General features: G+C 32.1%; 1 protein-coding gene across 8 annotated transcripts in view; it reads left to right on the forward strand.

The window, feature by feature from the left end:
• Window positions 1-22,610: 22,610 nt before the first annotated feature.
• PCDH11X (protocadherin 11 X-linked) overlaps window positions 22,611-26,160 on the forward strand; it is a gene marked incomplete at both ends in the record, with an annotated part of 677,500 nt that continues 673,950 nt past the window's right edge. For 4 of the 8 annotated variants that reach the window (XM_082610670.1, XM_082610671.1, XM_082610672.1 and 1 more), the window contains one exon: window positions 22,626-23,165. In XM_082610670.1, the coding sequence (XP_082466796.1) occupies window positions 22,626-23,165 (540 nt within the window). Of the gene's footprint in view, window positions 23,166-26,160 lie in introns of all 8 variants that reach the window. The other 4 variants (XM_082610668.1, XM_082610673.1, XM_082610669.1 and 1 more) reach the window with 2 other exon arrangements.

The raw sequence follows: 26,160 nt of genomic DNA on the forward strand, positions 1-26,160 counted from the left end.
CAAATCTTTAGTAATGTATTTATTGGTTTAACTGAGGAAATTCTATTTTACTGTAAATATGTTAATTCATTCTTCTCAAATGACTACTCAGTTAACATGTATGTGGTAGTGGGTTTCCTTTATTTTATGCTGGAAATTATAATTTATTTTTAAACTGATCACGTTGTCAGATCAAAGAGGTAATAATTTAAAGTGTAATTATTTATTTTTCAATTGAATATTTACAAATATTTTAATTTTGAACCAGATATTGAAAAAAGCTAGCTAAGTATGCAAGTTTTAAAAAGATTAATATAATAATAATAATAATAATAATAATAATAATAATAATAATAATGGGTATACCATAAAATGCCATGATAAAAGACATTTGGTTAAAGACATTTCTTGGCCCTACTCATAAAGACTAATTTTCCTGAGAAACTTAACTCAGTCCTAGAAAGTGATACAAGAATAATATTTTTCTTTCATTTTTTTAACATGATACATAGTTTTGAAACAATAAATATAACCTATATAAAAATGGCTAAGAAAAATACTCAATTTCCATTTATGAAAATGGAAGTGACAAAAATACTGATAGAATCACTGTCGTTACTCCTAGAAGTTGCAGTTTCCCTTTGCGATGTATTTAAAGATGATGAATATACCAAACTTTATTCTAAGTAAGACATTTTTGTGAATATAAAAGGTAATAATCAGATTTAACTTTCTTTCTCTATTGATTCTATTCCTACCCACTTGATCTGTTTTAAAAGTGATTATGCAGCTGCTTCCCCCTAGCTATCTAGGGTGGCAGGGAGACGCAAGAGGGAGGCGATATGGGGATATATGTATATGTATAGCTGATTCACTTTGTTATAAAGCAGAAACTAACACACCATTGTAAAGCAATTATACTCCAATAAAGATATTTTTAAAAAAATTAAAAAAATAGAAATGCTTATAGCATATTTAAATGTACTAGTTATTTGTAGAATTTTAGTCCCCCCTTCTTCCCAAATAAATATACACAGAGGATTAATTTTTGAGACCCTAAATTCTCTTTCTTTCCACAATTTAGTTTCATACAGTTTTCTGGCATTCTTTAAACTAGACACTTGCTTCTTTTGATTTTAGATACTGTATATTTCATATATACATATTAAACATATACACATATACATACATACATACATGTGTATATTTTTAATCAGTATTTGTTATAACATCTCAAAAGGAATGTCAAATATTCTAAGGCTCTAATACTACAATAGAACCATTATATTTACCACAATAATTTTCATTGGTTACATGTATTATATTTAGAGCAGCTTCACACTAAAATAAGTGATCGTGACAAAAAGATATAGGGCAAAATAAACAGAAAGCTTACCCCCCTCAAATAAAAGGAAAAAAAGTTCGGTAATATATATGAAAATGACATTGGATAAGTGAAGTACATAAGACATTTTTCTTGAATAATTTAGTACATTTTATGTGAATAATTTAAAGGACTATGAAGTGGGGAGATCAACAGGACTGTATAAGTGAAGGGGAGAAGAAGGGTTGCTATTCAAACTCAATTTAAATTGGTTGTCTTTGTAATCACATATGGTTGAATGTTTTGATCTCCTTATAAAAATGAATATTCTAAAGATTTACTAATTTTTGAAAATTGGGAAGAAATATTTACATATTTTCCCTTGTCTTGGGGTATGCCAAAAAAATGCTGGAAGAATAGAAAGAATGAAAGTGAAGGAATGTTTTGTATTTGCTAATGCACAGTCACTTAAAGTGTTTGATTTCCACTAGAAAAAGTTGTTTTGTTTTAAAAGGAGAGAATGTGCATTTGGTGTTTCTCACCTTTCGTGGTTGTGACAATTCTCTTAGATATCTTAAATTCTCTAACTGCAGATTTGTCATAATCTCCACAGTACACCTGTTTAAAAAATTGTAGTCCAGAGAAACCTGAAACCACAAAAGAAACTTTTCTCAAGATGATAAGTCACAAGGAGTGTAAATTTCAGTTACCTCACCTGTGGGAATTTCTTTTCTTATTACTTTTTAACTAATAAGGCACCTAGGTGATGGGAATTTTAATCTCATTGAAGAACTAATTCTCTCTATGCAAATTAACTTTGCACAAGCAAGTTAAAAATTGAGTTTAGCCTTAGGCTTAAACTGGTGGAAAGATAATAGGCAATGCGGAATTTGGTACTTGACCACACTTACTGAGTGCAGGAAAAATACAACAAAAGAATTCATGAACTTTCTTGATGTTGGCAGGGGCCAGGGTCTATATTCCTTGCTGTTTTTCCTTACCAACTGGATTCATGCAATCACATCTGAACATGTGCAGAAGAGCAGAGAGTAAACAACGTTTTACTCATACCTTCTGTGAAATCTGAAAGATGTAGGTTTTCTACTGTCAAAAACATCAAGGATGTGGTCTTATAGACCTATGCATCTAACAATCATGGAGAGACAATAAGTTAAATACTCTTAATTCAACAAAGTTCAAATAGTTTAACTTTTAACAGAAACCTCTTAGTAAACCTTACTGATGTAAAGGTGAACAGGGAGAATCAATACCCAAGGCAGACAGTGACTGGAATTGATAAATTAATTCATAAGGTCGAATCAACCTGTGAAGACGGTTGTCTAATGTAGACTATTGAAGAAGAGAACTCAGTATGTTTCCTTTAGCTGGTAAGTTAGTTTCCTCTCTCCCCAGTCATCTTTATCTGATTTTCTTGTATATTAGCAAAATCTTAGGTCAGACCTTTCAACTTCCTTTAGCTATGTGGTTGTTTGCTTGATGGTCTCTTAACCTTAAAAACATTAGAATAACTTTTTCTTACACCTAGAAATACTTATGAATGACAGTTCTTTTAAAGATTTGTTTTATTCCAAGTTTTCTTTAGTAAGTTCTCAGAGCCTCATGGAAAAAAATCATGGAATTTCATTATCAGAATGGGTGAAAACATGTTGGCCAACCAGAAGAAAGTATCTTATGAAAGTAGCATATTGCTTTCTATTAAACTTTCAAAAATCCTGTAATATTACTGTAATCTTTATATTATCTACACCTGAATATTTGCATAATCTCTTGCAATTCTGTACAATGCACACTACTGTTACTACTACTAGACTCAACACTTGGCAGGTAGTTCATCTTAGTAATGCCGTACCTGAAATTTGGTATTTCACCCAGTATCTGATTTTCCTACAATAAATGTACTTAAGGTTTACATAATTTTTGCTTCAGTTTGTAATTATACAAATTTACTAGTAAGTCACCAGCTAGCAGGATTAAAATGGAAGAACTCAAAGCATAAAGCATTGGCCATTCCCGTTTTGTTGTAACAATTTATCAAGGAGGAAGCTATTCTCTGAGAGGCAGTCAACTATAGTTAGCTATATTTTGGCTTCCATGGTATAGAGCAACCTCATCTTGAATTTCAGAGCAACTACATCTATACATAAAATATACATCTCCTAAATGTGCCATCAAGTCAACTACTAATTAAAGTTATTCTCATAGGCAGTTTTATCTTTAACGTTTTGTTTGGAGTGAATTAGGCACATTGACATGTTACATTACCAAGAACTAAACTTACTTTGAAGAGATAAATATGATTCAGTCCTCAGACATTTGCCATTTATGCTCTTAATTAATAATAAAAATGGTATGTGTATGAATGATAAAGTGTGTGAATTTATGTGTGTGTGTGTGTGTGTGTATGAAAGAGAGAGAGAGAGAGAGAGAGAGAGAGAGAGAGAGAGAGAAAGCACTATTTTTCTAATACTTAGAAAAGTAGTATTTTAATTCATCCAGGAACATACCATTGGGTGGACAACCTAATAGAGATACTTTTTATTAGAGGGCAGAAATTCCAGGAGTTAAGAATCCATGTGTCAGCAAACTATATATTCACAACCTCTTGATCCTCATATATCATTCTAGTACAAAGAAAATTTCCTACATAGGCATAGCCCCTAAGTCATAAAGTGCACCTGAACAGTTAATAAAATATTAAATGTAAAGGTCTACAACATCTCAACTTTCAAATTTCTTATTAATGGAAGAAATGAGCACTCATGTTAATCAAATTCTTAGAAATCATAATTTCCTCAAAAGAAAGCACCCATATCTGTTACTTCTATAAATCCAGAGAGGAAAATTCAGCTATGAAAATAACTTTAGCCTGTTACAGGCCCAGTCTTTATTAAAGGCAAAGATAAAACCCTGATTATTTCCTACACTTCAAAGTATGTTCAAATTAATTAAGTATTAACATTCACTATATGAGTCTTTATTTAAAATCATATTTATTCAAACTATGGAAATCTTCAATTCTCTATTTGCACAGGAAGCAAAAATTATTTTTCTTTTAATTGAAAAGAAATTAAAAGAAACAGTGAACATTAATTCAGAGATGCAAAACAAAAATAACAGTGATCTCTGCAAATAAATGTTAACTTTTATTCAAATTTAATACATGTTTATATATTTATATTGAATAGGAACATGTGATAGATCTGGGCATCAATAAGTCCATCAGTTTGCTTCTATATTTCTGGCATTTGATTAGCTACCTACATTACATTATAAGGATGTCTACTTCCCCAAAGTGTTTTGATCTTTGCTTTTAGATTAATACAGAATGCAATACTTGCTGAGGAATTTAAGGCACTCTCCTTGGTCATGAAAAATAATTTAATATATCTTAGGTTATCTGGCATTGCCCAGTAGGAATTCTATATAGGAATTAAGGGAAAAGTCACATATGTTTGTGTTTGACTCTTTTTACTGTAGCTAGCCTAATCGTTAATCTTTAGAGACCAAGATGAAAGTTTAGGTATATGATTAATGACTTCACTTTACTAGTGGTCTCTTTAAGCATATTGATCATATGATAAATATGATCTATATTTATCATATTTATCATTAGTACAATTACAATTAATATATAAAACTAACTTCATTGCTAAAATTTTAACTCATTTTAAATTAACTTTTATAATGAATAACTTAAAATCAAATAACTTCTCTAAAAATCTTAGATTAAAATATATTTTCTTATTTAGCCTGAACATTTTCCTACAAAACATGTTCATTCTCCTGACTTTACTTTATCTGTTTTTGCACTAACTATTTCAGTCCCTTAAAAAACCTTGGAGTATTCCCTCTTTCTTATCCACATATTCCAGTCTAAATTTCAGACTTTCTATCTTGCAATCTCCTTTCCTTAAAATTCTTCCTATGTCTTGCAACCACTTATCAAAAACATTTAAAGAACTCCATGAACCTCTTCCTAACTCCATTATGCAAAAGTGTTCTTTGGTACTCCCATAGCATTATGCTTTTTCCTTTGTCAGTTAGCCTATTCAATGTACAGTATTATTTATTTTGTACAAGTCTTGTCTTATCTCCCCCACCATAAAAAACGTAATGTAAAGCTCCTATATTATATAAACTTAACATAGTGTTTTACATACTGAGGGTGCTTCAAAATTAAAGATCAACTAGATGGTTGGATGGATGGATGGATAGAAAAGCATGAGTATCCTAAAAACACATTTTCCATAGGTAAATCATGCATACCTTAAATTAAATACAGAATACGAAGTACCTCTGTACTGTGCTGTTCAATATGGTAGTTACTAACACATGTAGCTATTTAAATAAAAATTAAGTAAAATTAAGTAAAGTTAAGAACTCATTTTCTCAGTTGCACTAGCTACATTTCAAGTGTTTAACAGCCACCTTTGGCTACCATATTGGACCTTGAAGATATAGACTATTTTTATCATCACAAAAAGTTCTGTTGCATAGCACTGCTCTAGAAAGTTTTGATGGAGAAATGAATGTGAGAAACACATGTCTCTGGAATTCTAGGAAAGTCATAATCATAAAGTAACAAGGCATAGGATTCCCACTTCCCCATATTAAAAAGTATAAATTACAGCCATTTACAATGTAAACAATTATTCCCTGAAAAGCATTTATGTCGTATCATTCTAATCACATTTTCATTTAATGTATGTTTTTGCAACACCAATATAAAACTCAAAGTATAATAGACGTAGATAGTAAATTGCCGTAATCTCTACACAAATATGCATTAAATGCTTTAACAGATCAGACTTAATTGGAATTAAGAATGCAGCAGTGTGGGCTGGCTTTTCAAAATTTTAAAAGCTTCTTCTAGTCTAAAGCCTAGAAACACCTTTCCAGCATATCCTACCTCCAAAAGTATTGTGGACTTTTTGTTTTTTAATCCAAGAAAGAACCATAAGATCATACTGAAAACACAAATTTATATGCCTTGCTTCCCCTTTCCCAAAATCTAAAATTGTGCAAAGACCATTAAGCTTTTCTTAGTTTGTAGCCATTACAGCAAATTGGAGGATCCTGCCGTATAATGATGGACCTCTGCCATGCGTTGTCTGTTTTTTGAATTTAGATTTTTGGTTTCTTGAAATCCAACTCAAAGTGTTTGACCTACCACAGGAAAACCCTTTTGTGAGTAAGAAGGACTCCACAGATCACATGCCAGAGAGGTCTTGCCTCAGATGCTCTCAAGTTCATAGTATTGTGAAGAAGCTAACAAGCTTGGGTGAGACAACAATTTGCTATCCTACTTACAGAATTGGAAATCCCTCTCTAAGATAACGCAAATTGATATCAAGAAGCATTAGAGTTAGGAACAGTTTCATAACTGAAGAAAATTGAAATTAATATGTAGGTAATTATTAATTCTGAGTGACATAATATGTGATTAATATTCAAGGATTGACCATCTTCCTCAGCTTCAGGAAACAAATACTATTAGTCAAAGAGAATAGGATCATACCTAGTGCACATATATAGTACTGTGAATCTATGCATTCTACTGTTTCATAATCCAACTGCAGATTCCCAATTCTATGTGTTAGGTTTATAGAACTGTTATAAAAGCCCAAGGTAGAAAGCCCAGTTAGTGGATACAACATTTTTATTTGAACTTCCCTTAGCAGGCAAATAAGGGTAGCAGAGTCTTTGCCTCATTTTGAATTCCTAGAATATTTTGTGCCTGCATTTCAGAGTCCTGAATGATTTGCTGCTAACGGCACTTTATCCATCAGGGAACACAGAGTCATTGCATCCCTGAAATTAAAGGGACCTTGGAGGTCCTGCTGTGGAACCTCCCACCTAGTGTAGTATAAGGTTATTGAAGCCCAATCTTTTAGTGCATCTGTTTTAAGTTTCAACCAATTACATTGTACTGGAGGAAAAGATCTTTTTCTTCCCCTCCCTCTTTTTATCCTCTACCCCACAGCTGATTGCAGAGCACTATGAGGACTGTAGGAAAGTGGGTTTTAATTCAGATATTTCAAGGTGAGTTTTATATATGTTAAACATCATATAAATCACACTTCTTTTGGGTCTTTTCAGGAGTACAGATTTTATCTGAACTCCCATTTTTAGTATTTGAATCTTTCTTTTCCTTAAAAGATTTGTGTCTAACTTAAAATGTTAACAGTGAGAGTGGATGAGGGGAAAGGGAAGCTTATCTCCCAGTATGCTGATTAATATCATGTGGGGAGAGATGTAATACAAGAAAAATCCCCAAAATTACAGTAAGTGTTTCTATTGACTTGGATGACAACACATGTCATCAATGTATTGCAAATTTCTAAAGAATCAATTATGAGAAAAAAATACACTATCGGACTGATGGTAACCTATGAAGACTTAAAGGCCGCTTTGGATCATGCAGCAATATCATTAGGACCATTAGATATCCATGTACTGATAAATTACAGAAAAACCTATTTTCGGAACAAATACCTCTTTTGTGGTGGTAGAGGGACAGGCCCTAGGGAGAGGGACTGTTCTTCCTTATTCTTGCATTTCCAATGCCTGGTACATCGAAGGTACTCAATAAATATATACTAAACTATCAAACAAGATATTTTTCTAATAAATAAATATATGGAATTTCTTGTACTGATAGGATGATGATTTGATTAAATAAGCTAGTGGTCTATCCCCCCAACCTTCATTTAAGTGATTAAAAGTTTTTAAGATTCTGTTTAATCAAATAAAATTTGAAATAATGTTCAGAGTGTCATGGGAGGTTTTATTTTTTTCAAAAATCATTTAAGTTTATAGACTTAGTCATTAATGTGTCCTCCAGTGCAGCCCCTCAACTTCAAAGTACTAAATAGTACTGTGATAAAGTAGTACAATATATTTTATATTTTAAAATAATATATTTAAGTTCTTTGTCACAAATTCCCATTCTCAATTTTTCTCTTCTATGTGGCAGAAGAAGAAAGTGAAATATGTGCCACCCCTCACCCACCCCCACCCCCGGCATTCCTGAAATAAGAAATATCTTAAAAGTGCTAGCCAATGAAAAATTTATCCAGTAATTTAATCTTAAGGATGAAAAACATTTAAACAACGTTCTTTTACTTGTTATGTCATTATTTTCATTGTTCCCTTACATTATCTCTTTTATCCCTCCATCTATATCCACCATCCCCTTCAGGTACTCAAATCCACTCTCAATGGTACCTAAGACCTCCCAGATCCATCAAATCTCCCCACACCTTCCCTGTTCTTTCCAGTCCTTCAATTCTCCCATTCATGGAAGTCATGCTCAGTTCATTACAGTTTCGCCAAATTCCTCATTGTGCTTTTGAGTTTCTATAATTAACTTCCTACTCTCTACACACTTTTTAGGTTCCCCACCTTCAGCTTCCCCCAGTTAGTTTGCATCTTCCTTTGCCCTGCTTAGATTCCATGAATACTTCTCATTCTCCTAGTCCATTCTGATACTCAAAATCATTCCTTGCCTCTCCTTAGTACCCCCACTCTTTTCAAGTTTACTCCACAGCTTCTTCCATACCCTCTGCTACTCTTTGTTTCCCTAGTGCCTCACAGTTCTTCCCAAATTGTTCAAGGCCCTTACAGGTAGTTGGAACATAACTCATCACATTAGTACTACATTTACAAATATCTTGAGGTTACAAACTGTCATGAGTAAGACCGTTTGTAGTTTAATCATTGGCAGGCTGATTCAATCCTATTCTTTATTGTCCCTTAACATGCACACATGTTTCAAAGACCTAATATTTGTACCAAGTTTGCTTTCAATAGGACTTGAGATAATCGAGCAGAATTATATATATATATATATATATATATATATATATATATATATAAAATTAGGAGGCACAGTCCCCATTTTCTTAGTGGTAGTTTACCATTAAGATAGCAAAGCCAAATTAAACTAAAATAAAAAATTCTTTAAACAAGACATTCAGTTCAAAACAATGTTCTGAAAGAGAAAGAATAGTTGAGTAAGGGAATGTGCTATTCAAATGCACATGACACATAGTAACTATTAATGAGACTTTTTTCCAAATTAAAGCTAGAAAAAACAAAACTGATGGCTCCATGACTTTGTTGACTGCCTTCTCCATAATTCCCATATTTTAACTACAAGTCCCTTAAGTACTTACATTTAACTTTATCCTTACTCTTATGCTTATTCAGATATTCCCCACGTGATGTTAATCTGTGAAAGTTTCTTAGAGGAAATGAGTTGTGTGAAATGCCCTAGAGCAGATGAGGAACTTGGATGACCAGAGATGTGGAAAATTCTGTGTTTAGAGCGAGTGTTGGCTTGACTGAAGAGTGGAGGTCATGGATTTTAAATTAATGAGAAAGACATACGTTGGAAGCAACTAATTAAGGACCTTTGAATGCTAGGCCTCAGAGTTTAGATTCTGTAGATTTTAATATATAACACATGTAGTTTTTTGGTTTTCAGTTTTTGTTGTTTTGTTTTGATTGTAGTATATAATGTTTTATGAAATAATTAATATTTATTTTCCAACATCAAAAAAAGTAAAAGTAGTCCATAAAAAAGTGCTAGTTGGATAGATAATATATTTGGAAATGTTCTGTTTTATTTTTTTTATTTTTTTTTTTTTGCGGTACGCGGGCCTCTCACTGTTGTGGCCTCTCCCGTTGCGGAGCACAGGCTCTGGATGCGCAGGCTCAGCGGCCATGGCTCACGGGCCCAGCTGCTCCGCGGCATGTGGGACCTTCCCAGACCGGGGCACGAACCCATGTCCCCTGCATCGGCAGGCGGACTCTCAACCACTGCGCCACCAGGGAAGCCCTGGAAATGTTCTGTTTTAAAAAAACATTTTTTTCTGAATAAAAAAAGCGGTGGAAAAGCTGTCCTTATGTCAAATCTCACTCACTTTAGCAGTTCCTCTTGAAAATTAACAGCTGCAATTAGTGGAAATTTTTGAAGGTGCAATGTTGTGGTTGTCAGCTATAACAGGTTTTAATTATCTTTTTAATTTTAAAGTTATCAACTTTCAGAAGTTGAATTTTTATGATTTTCAATATGAAATCATGATGGCATATTTTAGCTGCAAGTACTGTTTCAAAAAAAATGACTTGATTTTGTGAGATGTGTTTGCTTCAATATTTTCAACACAGTACTGTATTACAGGGATTCAAGATGTATTACAATTATCCAATGAAAATAAACCCCTGCTTTCTCTAACTTATATTTGTTCTTTAAAAAAGCAAATATCAATTAAAATCATACAATGTGTCAGTATATATTTTATATTTCATCAAAGGGATGAACTGGTCAACTTGAAAACTTGACTAATTTGAAAACTAATCATAATAATATCTAAAGATAAATGTCATTAGAATATATCCTTTTTGAAAATGTTATCAAGAAACAAAATTTTGAGGGGAATTTTATTACCAAAAACCTTTGAAAGTGGAAAATAATCATTAAAATACTCTTTTAAAACAAGGTTCACATTCTAAATTATTGGTTTGGTCAAAAAATTCGTTTGGGTTTTTCGTAACATCTTGGGAAAAACCCAAAGGAGCTATTTGGACAACCCAATATATGAAAAATTATTTGTTGCCAAGCTAGAAACAACCATAAAATCACTACCTACTGAAAACAAGGCATACAGTCTTTAAACCTTGTAAACATGCTTTTAAGTCAAATAAAATTATATGAAATATGTAGTTGATGACAATAAGATATTTGGAATTGTGTTATAAAAACTTTTAAAGCTGTAGCATTGCACATAACTGAGATCCATTATGCAAATGACTACAGATTTATGATGAAAGCTTATTTCAATCATAAAATGCTAGAACAAGAAAGGATCTGAGAGATGAACTCCAACCTTACTCACCATAATGAAGAAAGGGAGGCACAAAATGATTAAGTGACTTGTCCGAAGTCATAACTACTTAAAGGCAAAGTTAACACTAGAATTCAGGCCCAATTTTTTTCTCCCACTGGATTAGACTTATTTATTTGCCTTTGTGAATGCAGGATATACAAACACATTTGTTTATTTTCTTTAGTTTAATAGTAACAACAACAACGATTGCAAACACATACAACACTTTTGAGTTCCAGGAACTACTCTAAGTACTTTACATATGTTAATTCATTTAGTCTTCACAGTAACACTATGCGGTAGATGCTATTATTATATCTATTTTTTAATGAGACAGATAATTTTTAAAAACTTGCATAAAGTTACACAGCTAATAAGTAATGGGTCATGGATTCAAAACCAGGCGATCCATCTCCATAGCTCATGCTACAAAATCTTAAATAAAATATCTCTTCTTTTAATTTCATTGTGCCAAGGCAATCTATATTTGGATATAATAACATTCTATGACTTTGATTTTTAAGTAGGAAAATGAATGCTTGTCTCAATTTCTATGCCAAATATATTTAATAATAGTTTTAAATGAATGGTCTTGCTACAATGTATATGAATCCCTGAATGAATGATTTGTCTGAAATCAATATTGGTCATTAAGGCAGTAGCAAGAATGGATCTATGTGTAGGCTTTTGGTTCATTCTGCTTATAGATAAATCTTCATTTATTTTTAAAACAAGAAGATCAAACCAAAAGTATATTTTAACAATGCTTCTACAATATGGCTTCTTTTTGTGAGCATGGTGGAATTAGCTGTCAATGAATTATTTTTTCATACACTTGATAATGACTACGAAAAATTGATTTTATACTTTTTCATGAACATGACACACAACGCAGAAATAAAAGTCCTAATTTTTTTCTAGCTTTAGTCTGTAGACTCAACTGCTTCTTCGAAAGTAATATTGGGTAAAATCATGCCCTTTTAAAGAGGGCATATTTTGACATTGACATGTTAATTTATTGACATATGGGAAGGAAATAAGTATAAGTAAGTGAAACAATTAAAGCAACGTTATATAGTGGATGTGGAAAATGTAAGAAAACAATACCTTATGCACAAAAAAAAATTCCTATGTTCATTTACTGTTTTATGTATAATGTAATAAATTCCAAAACTTATTATATATATATATATATATATATATATATATATATATATATATATATATATATTTAAATGAAATTAGAATGCTAGATCTTCCTCCATACATTGCCTCTATTTGTCCAGTTTTTTCCAAATAAAAGTTAAACACAATAAAATTAAAAATAGGAATAGCTGACTCTTAAGAAATAAGAATTTTAGAGAAAAAACAGACTAAGAGCAAAACTGGATATTGCACAGAGAAACTGAAGGATTCCATTTCCATTTCAGGGGTTAATGGCTTTTACTAGTGGTTTAAATCACTTTGTCTAAGTTTTTAAACTCTCAGTCTTTTATTTATTAAATTATATTTCTTTATTAATATGTATATATATATATATACACACATAAAAATTAAAAATGAGCAGCATTTATTAAGACTGTATTCAGCACTGTGGAGAACTTGGAGGTCAAGGGTTAAGTTTGCACAGAAATAGAAATATGAGGAAACATAACAGCCAATAGGGGCTTACATTGCATGCTTCTATTATAACTATAAATTAAATTTAAAAATTCAGTCATTTAGTTGCACTAGGCACATTTCAAGTGTTCAAGGCAAATAGGCAAATGTGGCTAAGGGCTACAGTATTGGACAATGCAGGTTATCAAACATTTCTACCAGGCAAACAGTTCTACTGGACAGTGGTAATCTAGAGCAAGAGGAAAATAATCTTGAGTTATGCGTGCATCCAAGGAAAGTGAAATGATAGCTGGAGTATCTGATTCTTAGGCAGGGGACAAAAAAATGGATAAAATGAGATGATGCAGTAAAATTTATTATTGAATCATTTAGTGATGAATGCTATTTTATGACATTAAATCTTGAAACTATTAGGTAGTGAATATTTTTAAGAGATTGGTAACTTGTTAATTCAAGGAGAAACAATCAAATTTCCTCTCATCTTAAATTAGAAATCAAACTGCTTGAGATCCTCCAAGAGAAAAAATGTGCAGTTTTATAAACAAATAGTATCTTACAATTATTTTCATAAAACATTATATGATCCCCATAAAACCTATGAGAAATACTATATAAATAAATGTACTGTATCTGAGACACTAAAATGATGAAGAGGTAATATACCAATACAACTACCCACTTGATAGTTTTTAGTATAGTGTTTATGGTCAATAGAAGTGTGGGGTACTCACCATGTTCTTCTGATTCACCACCATCATAATCCTTAGAGGGATAATATGAAGAATATAATGCATGATAGAAATCATTAATTCTTCAAGAACTTCAGACAGGAAACTGAAGGGTATAGTGCAAATATCCTAATAGACAACTATATAGGTTTATCTTGCTTTATAATATCAGAAATGCATGCATACTATAAATAAGTACCTATAATATATTGAATACATATGACCAGGGTGACTATAGAGTGTAAAAGATACTTCTTTTTTCTTTTTTCAGGGTATAATCACCTTTGCTTCTAAATTTTTATTCTTGCACCATCTATAATATCAAGTCCTGATGCAAAGCAATTTTTATCGTGAATACCACTGGCCTTCATTTTCCAGCGTTGTTAGTTTATAGGAAGAATTAATACAGCATTTGATCACAATTTCATAGAGTGAGTGCCAGTTATAGCACTCACTGGTTGTGATATAGTTCTGGTTGTGATAGCTCATTCTATCATCTACATTAAGGTGTTGAATACCTTTGCAAAGGAAAAAAATATTTTTCAGTATTTCAAATATTCTTGGAATAAGAAGAAAATGTGAGGACACTATTATACATTTATTATCTATACAGAAATTGTGATTTATTTAAAATAAGACACCTATTTCATACTCTATTTCAAGTTGAAATCATCACAATGTAAGTTGTAATTCTAGAAACCAAGAATATTTTGGGGGAGGTAAAGCAACACAAATAATGTGAGCCTCTGGTAACTAATAGGAAGAATGATATCTTTATTTTCTTTCTTTGGCAAACATTTTCAAAACCGATGTGAAATCTATTTTTCAGAAGATAAATTTTTTTTACAAACCTTCATAAATAAAGTTAGTTATGTTCTTCATAAGCAGGGAAAGAGCTAAATTTAAAAAGTAACGACTGCAAATGCCTAAATAAAAATATCTATTTGGTCTCCTTAGCATTAGTGTGTGACACGGTGAAAGTACTGCATATCGAGACTGCCTTAATATGAGAGCAATTCTGACCGCTCCACTTCGATTTCAACTATTGTCTAATGTAATGGCATCTCAATTGCCAATTTTCATTGAACACACATACACACAAGGACATATACCCACAGTGGAACATGAAGATGATTATTTTAAACATAAAAATGAAATATCTCATGAATATTCCACAATTAGAATTTGGCTGGCATTTGCTAGTCCAAAGAAAAAACTGTATCCAACTCTGTGGAAATGGAACTTGTACATTCTTGATTTCCCATTTGACAGTTACTTAAAGTCACTTTGAGGTTAATGTACTGCTTGAGTTATAAAAAGGTAGCATAAATTTTTTCTTTCAACATGCTAGCCTATTACTGTGTAGAAGGAAGACTCTTTACTTACAGTGGGAAAGCATGGAGTATAGTGAATGAAATCTAATGATGAAAAGAATCACTTTTAATTCTCTTATGAACCTAAGTGAGATTTGTGGTACTTCAAAGTAGGAAGTATGATAAAAAAAAACAATTTTAAATAACAACAACCTACACATTGAAAAGGTATAGGATTTGTTAATTAATTTAAATATTTTATGTACTTCTAGTTGGGAAAACTGCTTGCCTAAGAACAATTTAATTTGTAATGAAAATACCTGCAGGAGAAGATTGTGCTTAAAATATACTCTTAGATGGGCTTCCCTGGTGGCGCAGTGGTTGAGATTCTACCTGCTAATGCAGGGGACACGTGTTCGAGCCCTGGTCTGGGAGGATCCCACATGCCGCAGAGCAACTAAGCCCCTGAGCCACAACTACTGAGCCTGTGCATCTGGATCCTGTGCTCCGCAACAACAGAGGCCACGATAGTGAGAGGCCCTCTCACCGCAATGAAGAGTGGCCCCCACTTGCCACAACTAGAGAAAGCCCTCGCACAGAAACACAGCAAAAATCAATTAATTAATTAATAAACTCCTACCCCAACATCTTCTAAATATATATATATATATATATATACTCAGAAAAAAATGTAGTTTTTTTAAAATAAAACAGAATGCACAGTATAATGAATACTCCAAGTTGTTTTATATTATTCCTATTGTGTCTTAGAATCTTTGGCAGTCCTTGTAGTAATATGATCTTGAAAAATAAAAAAGTTCAAAACAAAAAAATCAGAAACCCAAAGACCCAATAAACATTTCTTAACTTATGTTATAACTTAACACTTATGTGTCTGGCACAGTGCCCATACACTGCTAAAGTAAATATAAAGGCCTACTAATAAATTTTGTTACATATTTGAAATGATTCACTTGCAATCAGAATAGAGGATGACACTATAAAATATTACAGATCTATACAATTATTTCAATTTAAAGAATATTTTTATGGAAGATGAATTTTATACCTAAATTTATATTTTTGAAGAGCTAAACCTTCAGGTATTATGTAGGATTTTACACATAAAAGCATCCAGTTTATAACTGACCATTTTGTGTACTTTCAAATATACTAATAATATTGAAACAGGACCAAACAGACCTTCTCTAAAATTAGAATTCCTCAAAGGTAGCCAGGTGTTTTTGAATGCCCAAATTGAAGTTAGAATGATTAGTATTATATTTATATTTGGAATTAAAATGAGGTAAGAGAAAGTTGAAATAATAACTCACTACAGGTTTGAGGGATATTGCTAAATCAACAGGACATTTCTTTATGTGTTAACTTAGAAGGAAGAGAAAGTAAAAATAGTAGAAATACTAGCATTTAAAATTTGTCTTTGTGTGAGCTATTTGTAAATGCATCTGAATTGTATTTGTTATAGAAACAATTCCTTCATGAAAATGGGGCTGACCCCAGAATATGAATTTACTGTACAAATTAAGAACTGACAAGAAGTAGTGTTTAATTCATAAATGCTAATTCAGTTTTTAAAGCCAGAATTCTGTGTAATTATTGTTCTGCCCCAAATTAAATGTATCAAAATGTGGCCTGTGTATGTCCCATTTATGGTTCAAATATTTTTTCTACTCATTGATTCCTTTATGTTGTCATTTTTAACTTGCCATCCAGTTTGAGTTTTGTGGTGACAGAAAATGAAAATCACAGAAAGGATATTAAAATATGTGTAAAAGGATAAGAATTAAAAGGAGAAAGGATTTTTGCTGAACCTTTAGGCTGAGGCACTTGTTATTAGGCAGTTGATTAACAAAGTAGCAAGATTGGTTTTTAAGAAGTTGCTGTGTCATTTGTGCTTGGTGGTCTATGATGTGTAGCCATTGATTGAGGATTTATGTCACCCCGAAGTCATCTTCCCCGGAAAAGCTTCTTTGTCTCCCTGGGTGAATGAATGCAGCTATTAAGGATAAAAGTCATCTCCTTGTTCCTTGGAACAATAGGTTGGTAGATACCATTCATTTTCCGATGATTAATATCTTACCTTGATTCATTTTTCAGACTATCAGCTGGGATCTTGTTTTCAGCACCTTCCGAGATTCTGGTGGTATATCTCATTTGTTTTTAACTGTTGAATTTAGTACATCATGATTTTGATAAATTAGCAGCTGACACAAATAAAAAATATACCAAGTCATCACTTTTCTTTTGATTAGACCTACACTGTTTTATTAATTCCTGAGAATAGGGATTAAATAATTCCTGAGAATAGGAATTAATAAAAGTATTCACTTATCCTTACATATCTAAAAATCAAAATGGACTATTCAATCAATTCTCAGTGAAGTCAGAAATTTATCCCATTTATTTACCTGCTTAAAACATGATCCTGGGCTTCCCTGGTGGCCCAGTGGTTGAGAGTCCGCCTGCCGATGCAGGGGACACGGGTTCGAGCCCCGGTCCGGGAAGATCCCACATGCCACAGAGCAGCTAGGCCCGTGAGCCATGGCTGCTGAGCCTGTGCGTCCGCAGCCTGTGCTCCACAACGGGAGAGGCCACAGCAGTGAGAGGCCCGGGTACTGAAAAAAAAAAAAAAAGATCTTAAAATCTGGTCATCTAAGGAATCTATAGAGTGTGAAATTACCGCCTATTTGATATAAACATTTAATATATGAATTAATGCCTACGATAGTCATATAAGCCATTTAGTTGTTATAAAGATTAAATGAAATAACTGATTTGAAATTACTTAGAGGAATTAAAATGCTACACCAAATGGAGATCATCCTTTTAACCTCAATGAATCTAAGAACTATTTGTTATGATAATATATCACTTATAGACCAAACATATTAAAGTAATTAGTAGATATTGAAATAATCATGATTAAATTCACCCCAAGGTGATAAAAGAATATATGATGATGAACGACCATTATATTTTTGCCAAATTGAATATGTCTCTTGCTTGATTAATCTGTAAAGCTATTTTTAAAATGCTCCCTAAATCATATCAAAAATCCAGAAAAAATAATATAGAAGAGCACCCTTCACAAATTATCTTATAAGTGATATTCGAGCATTGATTATTAACAGATTTGAAGCCCTGTTAGAGAACACTGCACTACCAGTTGTGAGTGTTAGAATGAATCAATAAAACAAACATTTTAGAGAAGGAAGGAACATTGATGGAATCGACTTCTTGGAGAAGATTAGATCCAAATGTGAAAATTAGACCGGTACAAAAAGAAATACAATAAATGAGTCCTTTGTGGAATAAAATTTAATAAAAATATCAGTTTAATAGAATCAAAGTACCCTACTAAATCTTTCATTTCGGCATTTCAACTTTCAGAATACATAGGAAATAGTCATGTCAAGCAGGACAGCCAGTGCACTTACCCCACTCTACTTGTGGTCAATCCCTTGGAAAAGATTGAGGTTATCAGTTGCTCCAGTTTGTCTTTCTCCAGGTGCAATGTCCTAGATTCCTTCCTGTCAACCTGAAGAACTACATTATTGTTTTCCCAGTCTTGAAAGAAGCTTTGACTGTGCATGAGAACAAGAATGTAGAAGTAACTATATAATACATTATGGTTGTTTAATTGTGTATTTTTGACTTCACAAGACATTACAGTAATTAGAATGATGAGAGCCAAGTGGATTTAGGATCATGGGCAACATACAGGTATTTCTTATTTTCATATAATACCTAAATTTATACTATTTTTAACAGTTTGTTACTGTAGCATGTAAGCCACTCATTCATGAAGAATTACCTTAAGTATATTACAAGTTAAACACAGCACTACAATGAAGGAAAATGTAACAAGTATGTCAGGGAAATTATGCATTGGAATTCTTCTGACAAACCATTTGAATATCACTTTTATGGTTTGAAATCTCTAGAACTTCATATAGTAGAGACTTAGTTCCCCTATCTACTTACCTTTTTAGAACTAAATTGCTCAGAGACTATAAAACAAACTTGCATTTTTGCTTTTCATATCTTAAAATTTCAGAGTTGCTTATTTTGTTTCTGCTTTTGTTTCCTCTGACTGTCATGATTCTGTCTTTCTAACTATGACTGTTCCCTACCCAATCACTATATATTGCGTGTAAAAACATCACTTAAATAACACTGGCACTACTGAAACTTTTAGAAAATTTTAATTCTCTGCATCTTCTTTCATTGTACCTTTCTTATCAATTTCCAAACTAACCATAGACTATAGTAGCAGTGGGATGTGGGAGAATGATAAAGAAATTTAAAGTTATCTTATAGTTCGTTCATGGGATAGAGAAAAGTAGAGCTAAGTAATATATGTCCATAGGAATACTTTCCCTGCATATTTGAGTTAAATTCATCATGTTTCCATAAGACTAAGCAGTGACTCTTTATATCCTAATTTCTATATTGGTCATTCAAATAACTAAACTCAACATTTTAAAAGAAAACTTTTTTTTTTTAATTTTAAACATAACACTACATTTTCAAGTGGTAACTGCAAGGGTTGGAATCAGAATCTGGAGATTGAGGTTATTTTATCATGCATGTTTACATCCTGATAGAGGCAGAGTTGACTTTGTTATACATTTGTTGAACACTGAATTAAATATATTCTGGAATATTTTTGTTATCAATTATAAACTCTGTGAGGGCAGAGGTTTTTGCCTGTTTTTGTTCACTGATTTATTCTCAGTGCCTACAACAGTGCCTGGCATACACAAATTGCTTAATAAATATTTGTTGAATACGTGACTACCCTTTCATGAAACTAATTACTAACTAGACAGTACATAGTCCTTCTAGGCTTGCAATATGTATATTTGCCTAAGTTTTAGAAATTGAATAGTCCTTTTTCCCAGTTTTTTTCCTGGTTTTCAAAACCTCTGAAATAATTTCAAGTGATGAAGCATATTTTAAAATGTTTTATTTGATGTTATTTTTAAAGTAGAGTAGAACACATTTAGAATGGATTGGGAGAGGGGGGACTGCTTAGAATTAGGTCACTTTCTTAATCCCTCCTCTTGTGTAGAGATATTGCAACATGTACACAATGTTTTAAAAAATGGTCTGTAGTATTATTCTGCCAGTTGTAATAACGTGTAATACCTAAGGGTAAGATAAGAATAGAGTGGTAGTTTTAATTCTAATTGTAAGTGCTCAATTTTTATTTTTGCTTATGTTTGCATGGTATTTATAAAATCACACACATAGACACTCAGTTTTTTTTAGATGTTCTAGATTCACAATAGGACACACATATATGTATGCATATTAACTAATTGTAAGTAAAAATGAGGTATTTTTATTCTCACATTCATAGAGGAGTATAAGGCCAATAATTCACAAGAGAATGAGTCTTGAAAAGGTTGCTGTATTAGGTAATCCCAATGCTCACCATTGAGCAAGTGATGCTAAAAATACCACAGGCAATAGTCTTTTTGTGTTGTTTACTAGGATAGAAAATGTCTTCAGCATCAACATTACTCACTATTTACTTAATTTTTTTTATAAATGATGCCAACTGCTCAACATAGGAAAGTGGTTGCACTCATAATATATAATTTTTAAATTCTGTGATAAGAATTTATAAAATGAGATGCTTCAAGTCTATTTAGCTCATTTCTTGGTTCTAATTGTGACCCAAGCTATCTCTATTGTTGCAACACATGCTTTTGTTCTGTTACTGATTGCAAATAGGAAGATTTATTTTTCCCCACTTTTGTGTCTTCAGTCCTGTCAATATGCATATTTCCTAAAATTATTTAATGTAATACATTGTCTGGCATAATCAGATCATAATATCCATAGCAAGTTATTTATATCATTTCACGAGTCCTCCTGTTTTTAGAACTATGACTAAAATTTTTGTAAATTTTAATTGGTTATCATTTACCAATAAAAATTGAGAACTTCCTTAATTAGATACCTATGTGCATTAATAGTTTTCCTTAATGGATTTTTAAATGACCATCTCTCAGCTAATTCTTTAAAACTTCAGAATGAATTGAGAGCTGCATTAATCCCTACTTAATTATAAAAATATAATATCTGATAGGGTTTAGAGCAGTGTAACACAAATTTCACTTTGTGTTTATATAACATATTACCTACAAATAACATCCAAAAGCATATTAAAATGTTTCATAATACTAGATATTAAAAGATATTTAATATACCAAATTGAGACTGTATCCCCCAAATCAAATTGAGAATAGGAATTGAGAATTAATAAAGGAAACTGAAGATAAATTTGCAATTTATAAAGAAATAAAAATTCCTTGTTGAATTTTTTCAGAAGAACTACAGAACTGAAATAAAGTGGCAGATTTCAGTGAATGAAAAATAATAAGCAAGGAGGTGGAAAGCAGCCAAAGATGGTGTTTGTTTTTTGACTCTCTGTTTTAACTCGATAAAGTCTTTTAAAATGTCTTTCTTATATTTAAACCCTAGTCAAGCTGTTTCATGTAGTTGGGTAATTCTTATGTCAGTCTGTAGATGTGAAAACCCATTTTGACATGGACTACTTTATGCAATCTATAAACAAACTCTCAGAGTTGGGATGTCTTGCACTCCAGTTATCTCATTGAATGTTTGAATATTGTCTAATAAATCATAAATATGTAGATCTAAACTAGTGATTACAGCTTCTGTATCAGTACCTCCAAATATATGGAATTCAATCTCTCCTGAAAACCATTTTTTTCCAGAATGCTTTAATAGGCAGTTGTTTAAGTTGATCTGAAAGTTGCCTCCCTGTAATTTTATACCTATTCTTGTTCCTCTCATCCAAAGAAAGACAACTTTAATCCTCTTTCACATCATTGTTCTTGCCATGCTTAGGCATTTGCCATATTGAACCCTCTCCTATCTGAAAGGAGTTTTCTTTTTAATCCAAACATCCTAACCTAGATCGATATTTACAATTTGAAGCCCAGAGCTGAACACACAGAATATTGTATAAAACATTCGTGACACATAGAAGAATTGCATTTGAAAACCACATTGTAACAAAGAGTAAATGATTATATTTTTGTTATTAGTAACACATATCCCTTTACTTTTCCTTAACTATTGAATTAAATGTTTTAAATTATTTTTATTATTTTTAACTATCTTGTTATAATATTGTCTTTTATATATCTTAGCAATGGTGAACACATTTATAAATATTATGGGTCTCATAATTACTCAAGGTATCTTGCTTAATTTACCTTTCATCTTGATGTAAAAATGCATAATATTAGATTCAAAACAATTCTGTCATTAGTTTATTTAACAGTGTTTATCATGCTAGTATTTTCATTTAATGATATTAGCAATTTTTTATTTTTTTGAAGTATAGTTGATTTATAATGTGTTAATTTCTGCTGTACAGCAAAGTGGTTTGGTTATATATATATATAACCAAATATATATGTTTCTCTTTCATATTATTTTCCATTATGATCTATTACAGGATATTGAATATAGTTCCATGTGCATACAGTAGGACCTTATTGTTTATTCATTTAGTTATTTTAATTTAAAAATGAGCATTTAGTTAACATACATTAATGCTTGACTTTAATAATTGCTTCCTCTTCTTCCTTTTCCTCTTTCTCTTCTCTTTCTTTTCTCCTCTTCTTTTCTCTTTGGCAGTTCTCTGTGGACTGATACAAAAAAAACTAGTGCAATCCTGCCTGGTATGGACTTGTTGTCCGGGACGTATATATTTGCGGTCCTGTTAGCATGTGTCGTGTTTCAGTCTGGCGCCCAGGAGAAGAACTACACCATCCGGGAAGAAATGCCAGAAAACGTCCTGATAGGCGACTTGCTGAAAGACCTCAACTTGTCGCTAATTCCAGACAAGTCCTTAACAACTCCTATGCAGTTCAAGTTAGTGTACAAGACCGGAGATGTGCCACTGATTCGAATTGAAGAGGGTACTGGTGAGATCTTCACTACTGGAGCTCGTATTGATCGTGAGAAATTATGTGCTGGTGTCTTAGTGGACACCCGTTGCTTTTATGAGGTGGAGGTTGCCGTTCTGCCAGATGAAATATTTAGACTGGTTAAAATACGTTTTCTGATAGAAGACATAAATGATAATGCACCATTATTCCCTGCAACGGTTATCAACATATCAATTCCAGAGAACTCAGCTATAAACTCTCGATATGCTCTCCCAGCAGCCATTGATCCTGACATAGGAATAAACGGAGTTCAAAACTACCAACTAATTAAGGTGCGTTTTAAAAAATGCTTCATTAAAGATAGCTCATTTTTTAAAAGGAAGAAAAAAAGGATATTAATGTACTTCAAATTTTGAGTAAGCCTTCACCACAATTTTACAAAGTTTAAGTAAAGCATAGCAAAGAAAATTTATCAATGCAATTTTTGCAATTGCGTGGAGTTTATGAATCTTCATTTTATGTATATTCATTTTCAAGCAGTTATTTGTGTTTCCACTAACAATATATTATAGCGGTCAGACAAGGAGTTCAGCCTTGCTGCTTACAAATCAATAACCTACACAATATCTTACTTTTAATCTGTCTAGTCATGACTTTGCCTCAAACTTGGCCTAAACAAGCAAATCTAAACATCAAGAATGAATCCACACACCTATCGGGTTTTCTAAGTGATTATTTTAGACAGAAAGCTTTATCTTGTCCTTTGAAAAGAAGCCAAATAAATTTATTTTAGGGGTGAATAGAACATTTTTATTACTAGCATTTCTACACGGATATAGTAGTAAAAAATATTTTTCTTGCTGATTTCAAGTCAAGGCAAGATCTTAAAGCATCTCTTGAATCACAAAATGAGATTAAATTTTAGATATATCTTGTTAATGTTAAATATTTTCATTTTGTTCCAATTCTTTGAAAACACAGAACATTCATTTTCAGTAAAGGGTAAGTCACTTTTTCAGTCAACCGAAAGAAACCTATTTTGGTTTGATCTGGGTCTTGGGGTGGGAAATGCAGAGGGAAGAATAGATGGAATATTTGGTATTCTTTGAAATATGTGCAGAGAGACTGCATTTATCAAGCGAATGGGAGAATATTTTTAATTGGCTATATGGTACATAGAGTAGTAGAAAACTCAGATTGGGGTATGTGATATAGTACAATGCACTTGAATGATCTTAGTAAATGTGTAAAAGAACAAATGTGCAGCTATAATATAGATATGGTCAAGCAATTTTCAAAGTTTTATAAACATTTTCTGATTATTCATTACCAGATTATGATTATCATAATGACCAATGTTATAATTATTCAAAGAACACATAAATATGATATTTTGATGAATATCATCTGAAGGTTTTAGCACGGAGGTTGTGTAATATTGGAAAACTGCTCAGATGATGCTGATATGTTGTGAAGATATATTTGTTTGTAAATACATTCAGAAATCGAACTCTAGAGATCTTTTGAGTGATTTCAAGTGAAATGTGGATTTGTGTGTGAATATAAGAAGTAAAAACTGAAAAAAGATGGATGATTTATAAATAAGCATTTCTAAGTAAGGTCCTTGCAATGGTGTCTCCTTATCTGATGAAATGTAAAAATATGCAGGAGTCAGAAAGATATAGATCACAATTTTGTGCTTACCACTGACTAGACAAGCCACCTCCAGCTTAATCTTTCTTACTTTTTGTTTCTCCAGTCATAATATGAGGATGATGATATAAATTTCACAGGGGCAGAATTGGGAAGAATAAGCACTAAGTAGAGGGTAGATACACCTGCATAGAAGATTTTTTGAGATGCATTGAAACATTTGACTGTTTAAAGAAATGTGAGGCTTAGTACTTTAAACAGTAAGTTGCATAACAGAGTGGATACTATCTCTAAAGTTACAATGTCCAGTAGATGACTGGATAGTTACACTGTCCAGCAGCGATGATGGAAGTTCTATTATCTGTTGTATCCAGTATGGTAGTTACTGGCCATACGTGGCTACTGAGTACTTGAAATGTGGTTACTGTTACCAAGGAACTGAATTTTTAATTTTAATTAATCTTAATTTTAATAGCCACCTGTGGTAAGTGGCTACTATTTTGGAGAGCACAGCCTAAACAAAGAAAAACAGTTTATTTGGAAAATAAAAATTGACAGGTTCAAATCAAAATGGGACCTTACCAAATTTAAATCAGGAATTAGTAATTGGGTCCTCTCCACCCAACCATCCTGACAAATGTGTTATTTTGAAATGCAGTGCTTTACTGAAAGAATAATTCTGTAATGTCTCCCTCAGGGCAGCTTAATGAACTTCCAAGAAATTTCTGATTTGTCTTGAAAGCTGCTTAACGAATTCAAATTAAAATACAAACAAACAAACAACAACAAAAAACCAAATAAACCCACTGGCATAACTTAGGTTTGTTAAAATCTATTTTCATTTGAATTTCTTTGAAAGATTATCAGCAAGTGACATAAAGACAGGCTCACTAGAGGTTCTTAGATGAGTCTTAGAAATAGACATGCTCTACAATTTCATTCTGTTTTAGAATGTGTGATAAGCCAAAAGTGAGGTACCTAAGTACTGGGGCATTTGTATGGCCCATGGGCAAATACTGTCCTGACTGCTTGTTAAAAATAATAATTATGGAACACAAAGCATAGCCCTGGGCTTGCAGAGGGCTATCTCATGGGTTAACTGAGTGCACTTTGACTTGCAAAAAGGTCCTGTCATGAAAGTGGTATGTACGCTGGGGGAGGGGGTATAGGGAGGTTAAATAAAAAGAAAAAATAGAAACAAGTTATGATTCATCCATAAATTTTAATAAGTGTTATAATTTGAAAGTAAGTAGGCCAACCATACTAATTTATTTTAAAAGACCTTTCCTGCATAATAGGTTGAGAATTTAATTAATATTAACTTGTTCTATTTTTGTTGAGTAGACAAGACTAGCAAAATTACAGTTTATCTTAACTAAGGAAATATAAAATTTATATGAAAAGTTCAGATAATGAAGGGAGAGAAGGGGGAGATATAGAGAAAATTTCTAGGAAAAATTAGGTCAATTTACACATGAAAGTGTCTTGCTATTAACAAGTCTATGTTAATTAACAAGATAATTAACAGAAAATAAAAGTATTTGATAAATGTATCAAAATGTATATAATAAAAAGTAGCATAAGACAAAACTTACAATATTGATCTTCAAAAAAATTAATATATAAATATTTTAATTTCATTTATGCATTTTATGATATTAGGTGTGCTTTGGC

Source organism: Mesoplodon mirus, assembly GCF_964341445.2.
Source record: "Mesoplodon mirus genome assembly, chromosome: X".
NCBI lineage: Eukaryota > Metazoa > Chordata > Mammalia > Artiodactyla > Ziphiidae > Mesoplodon > Mesoplodon mirus.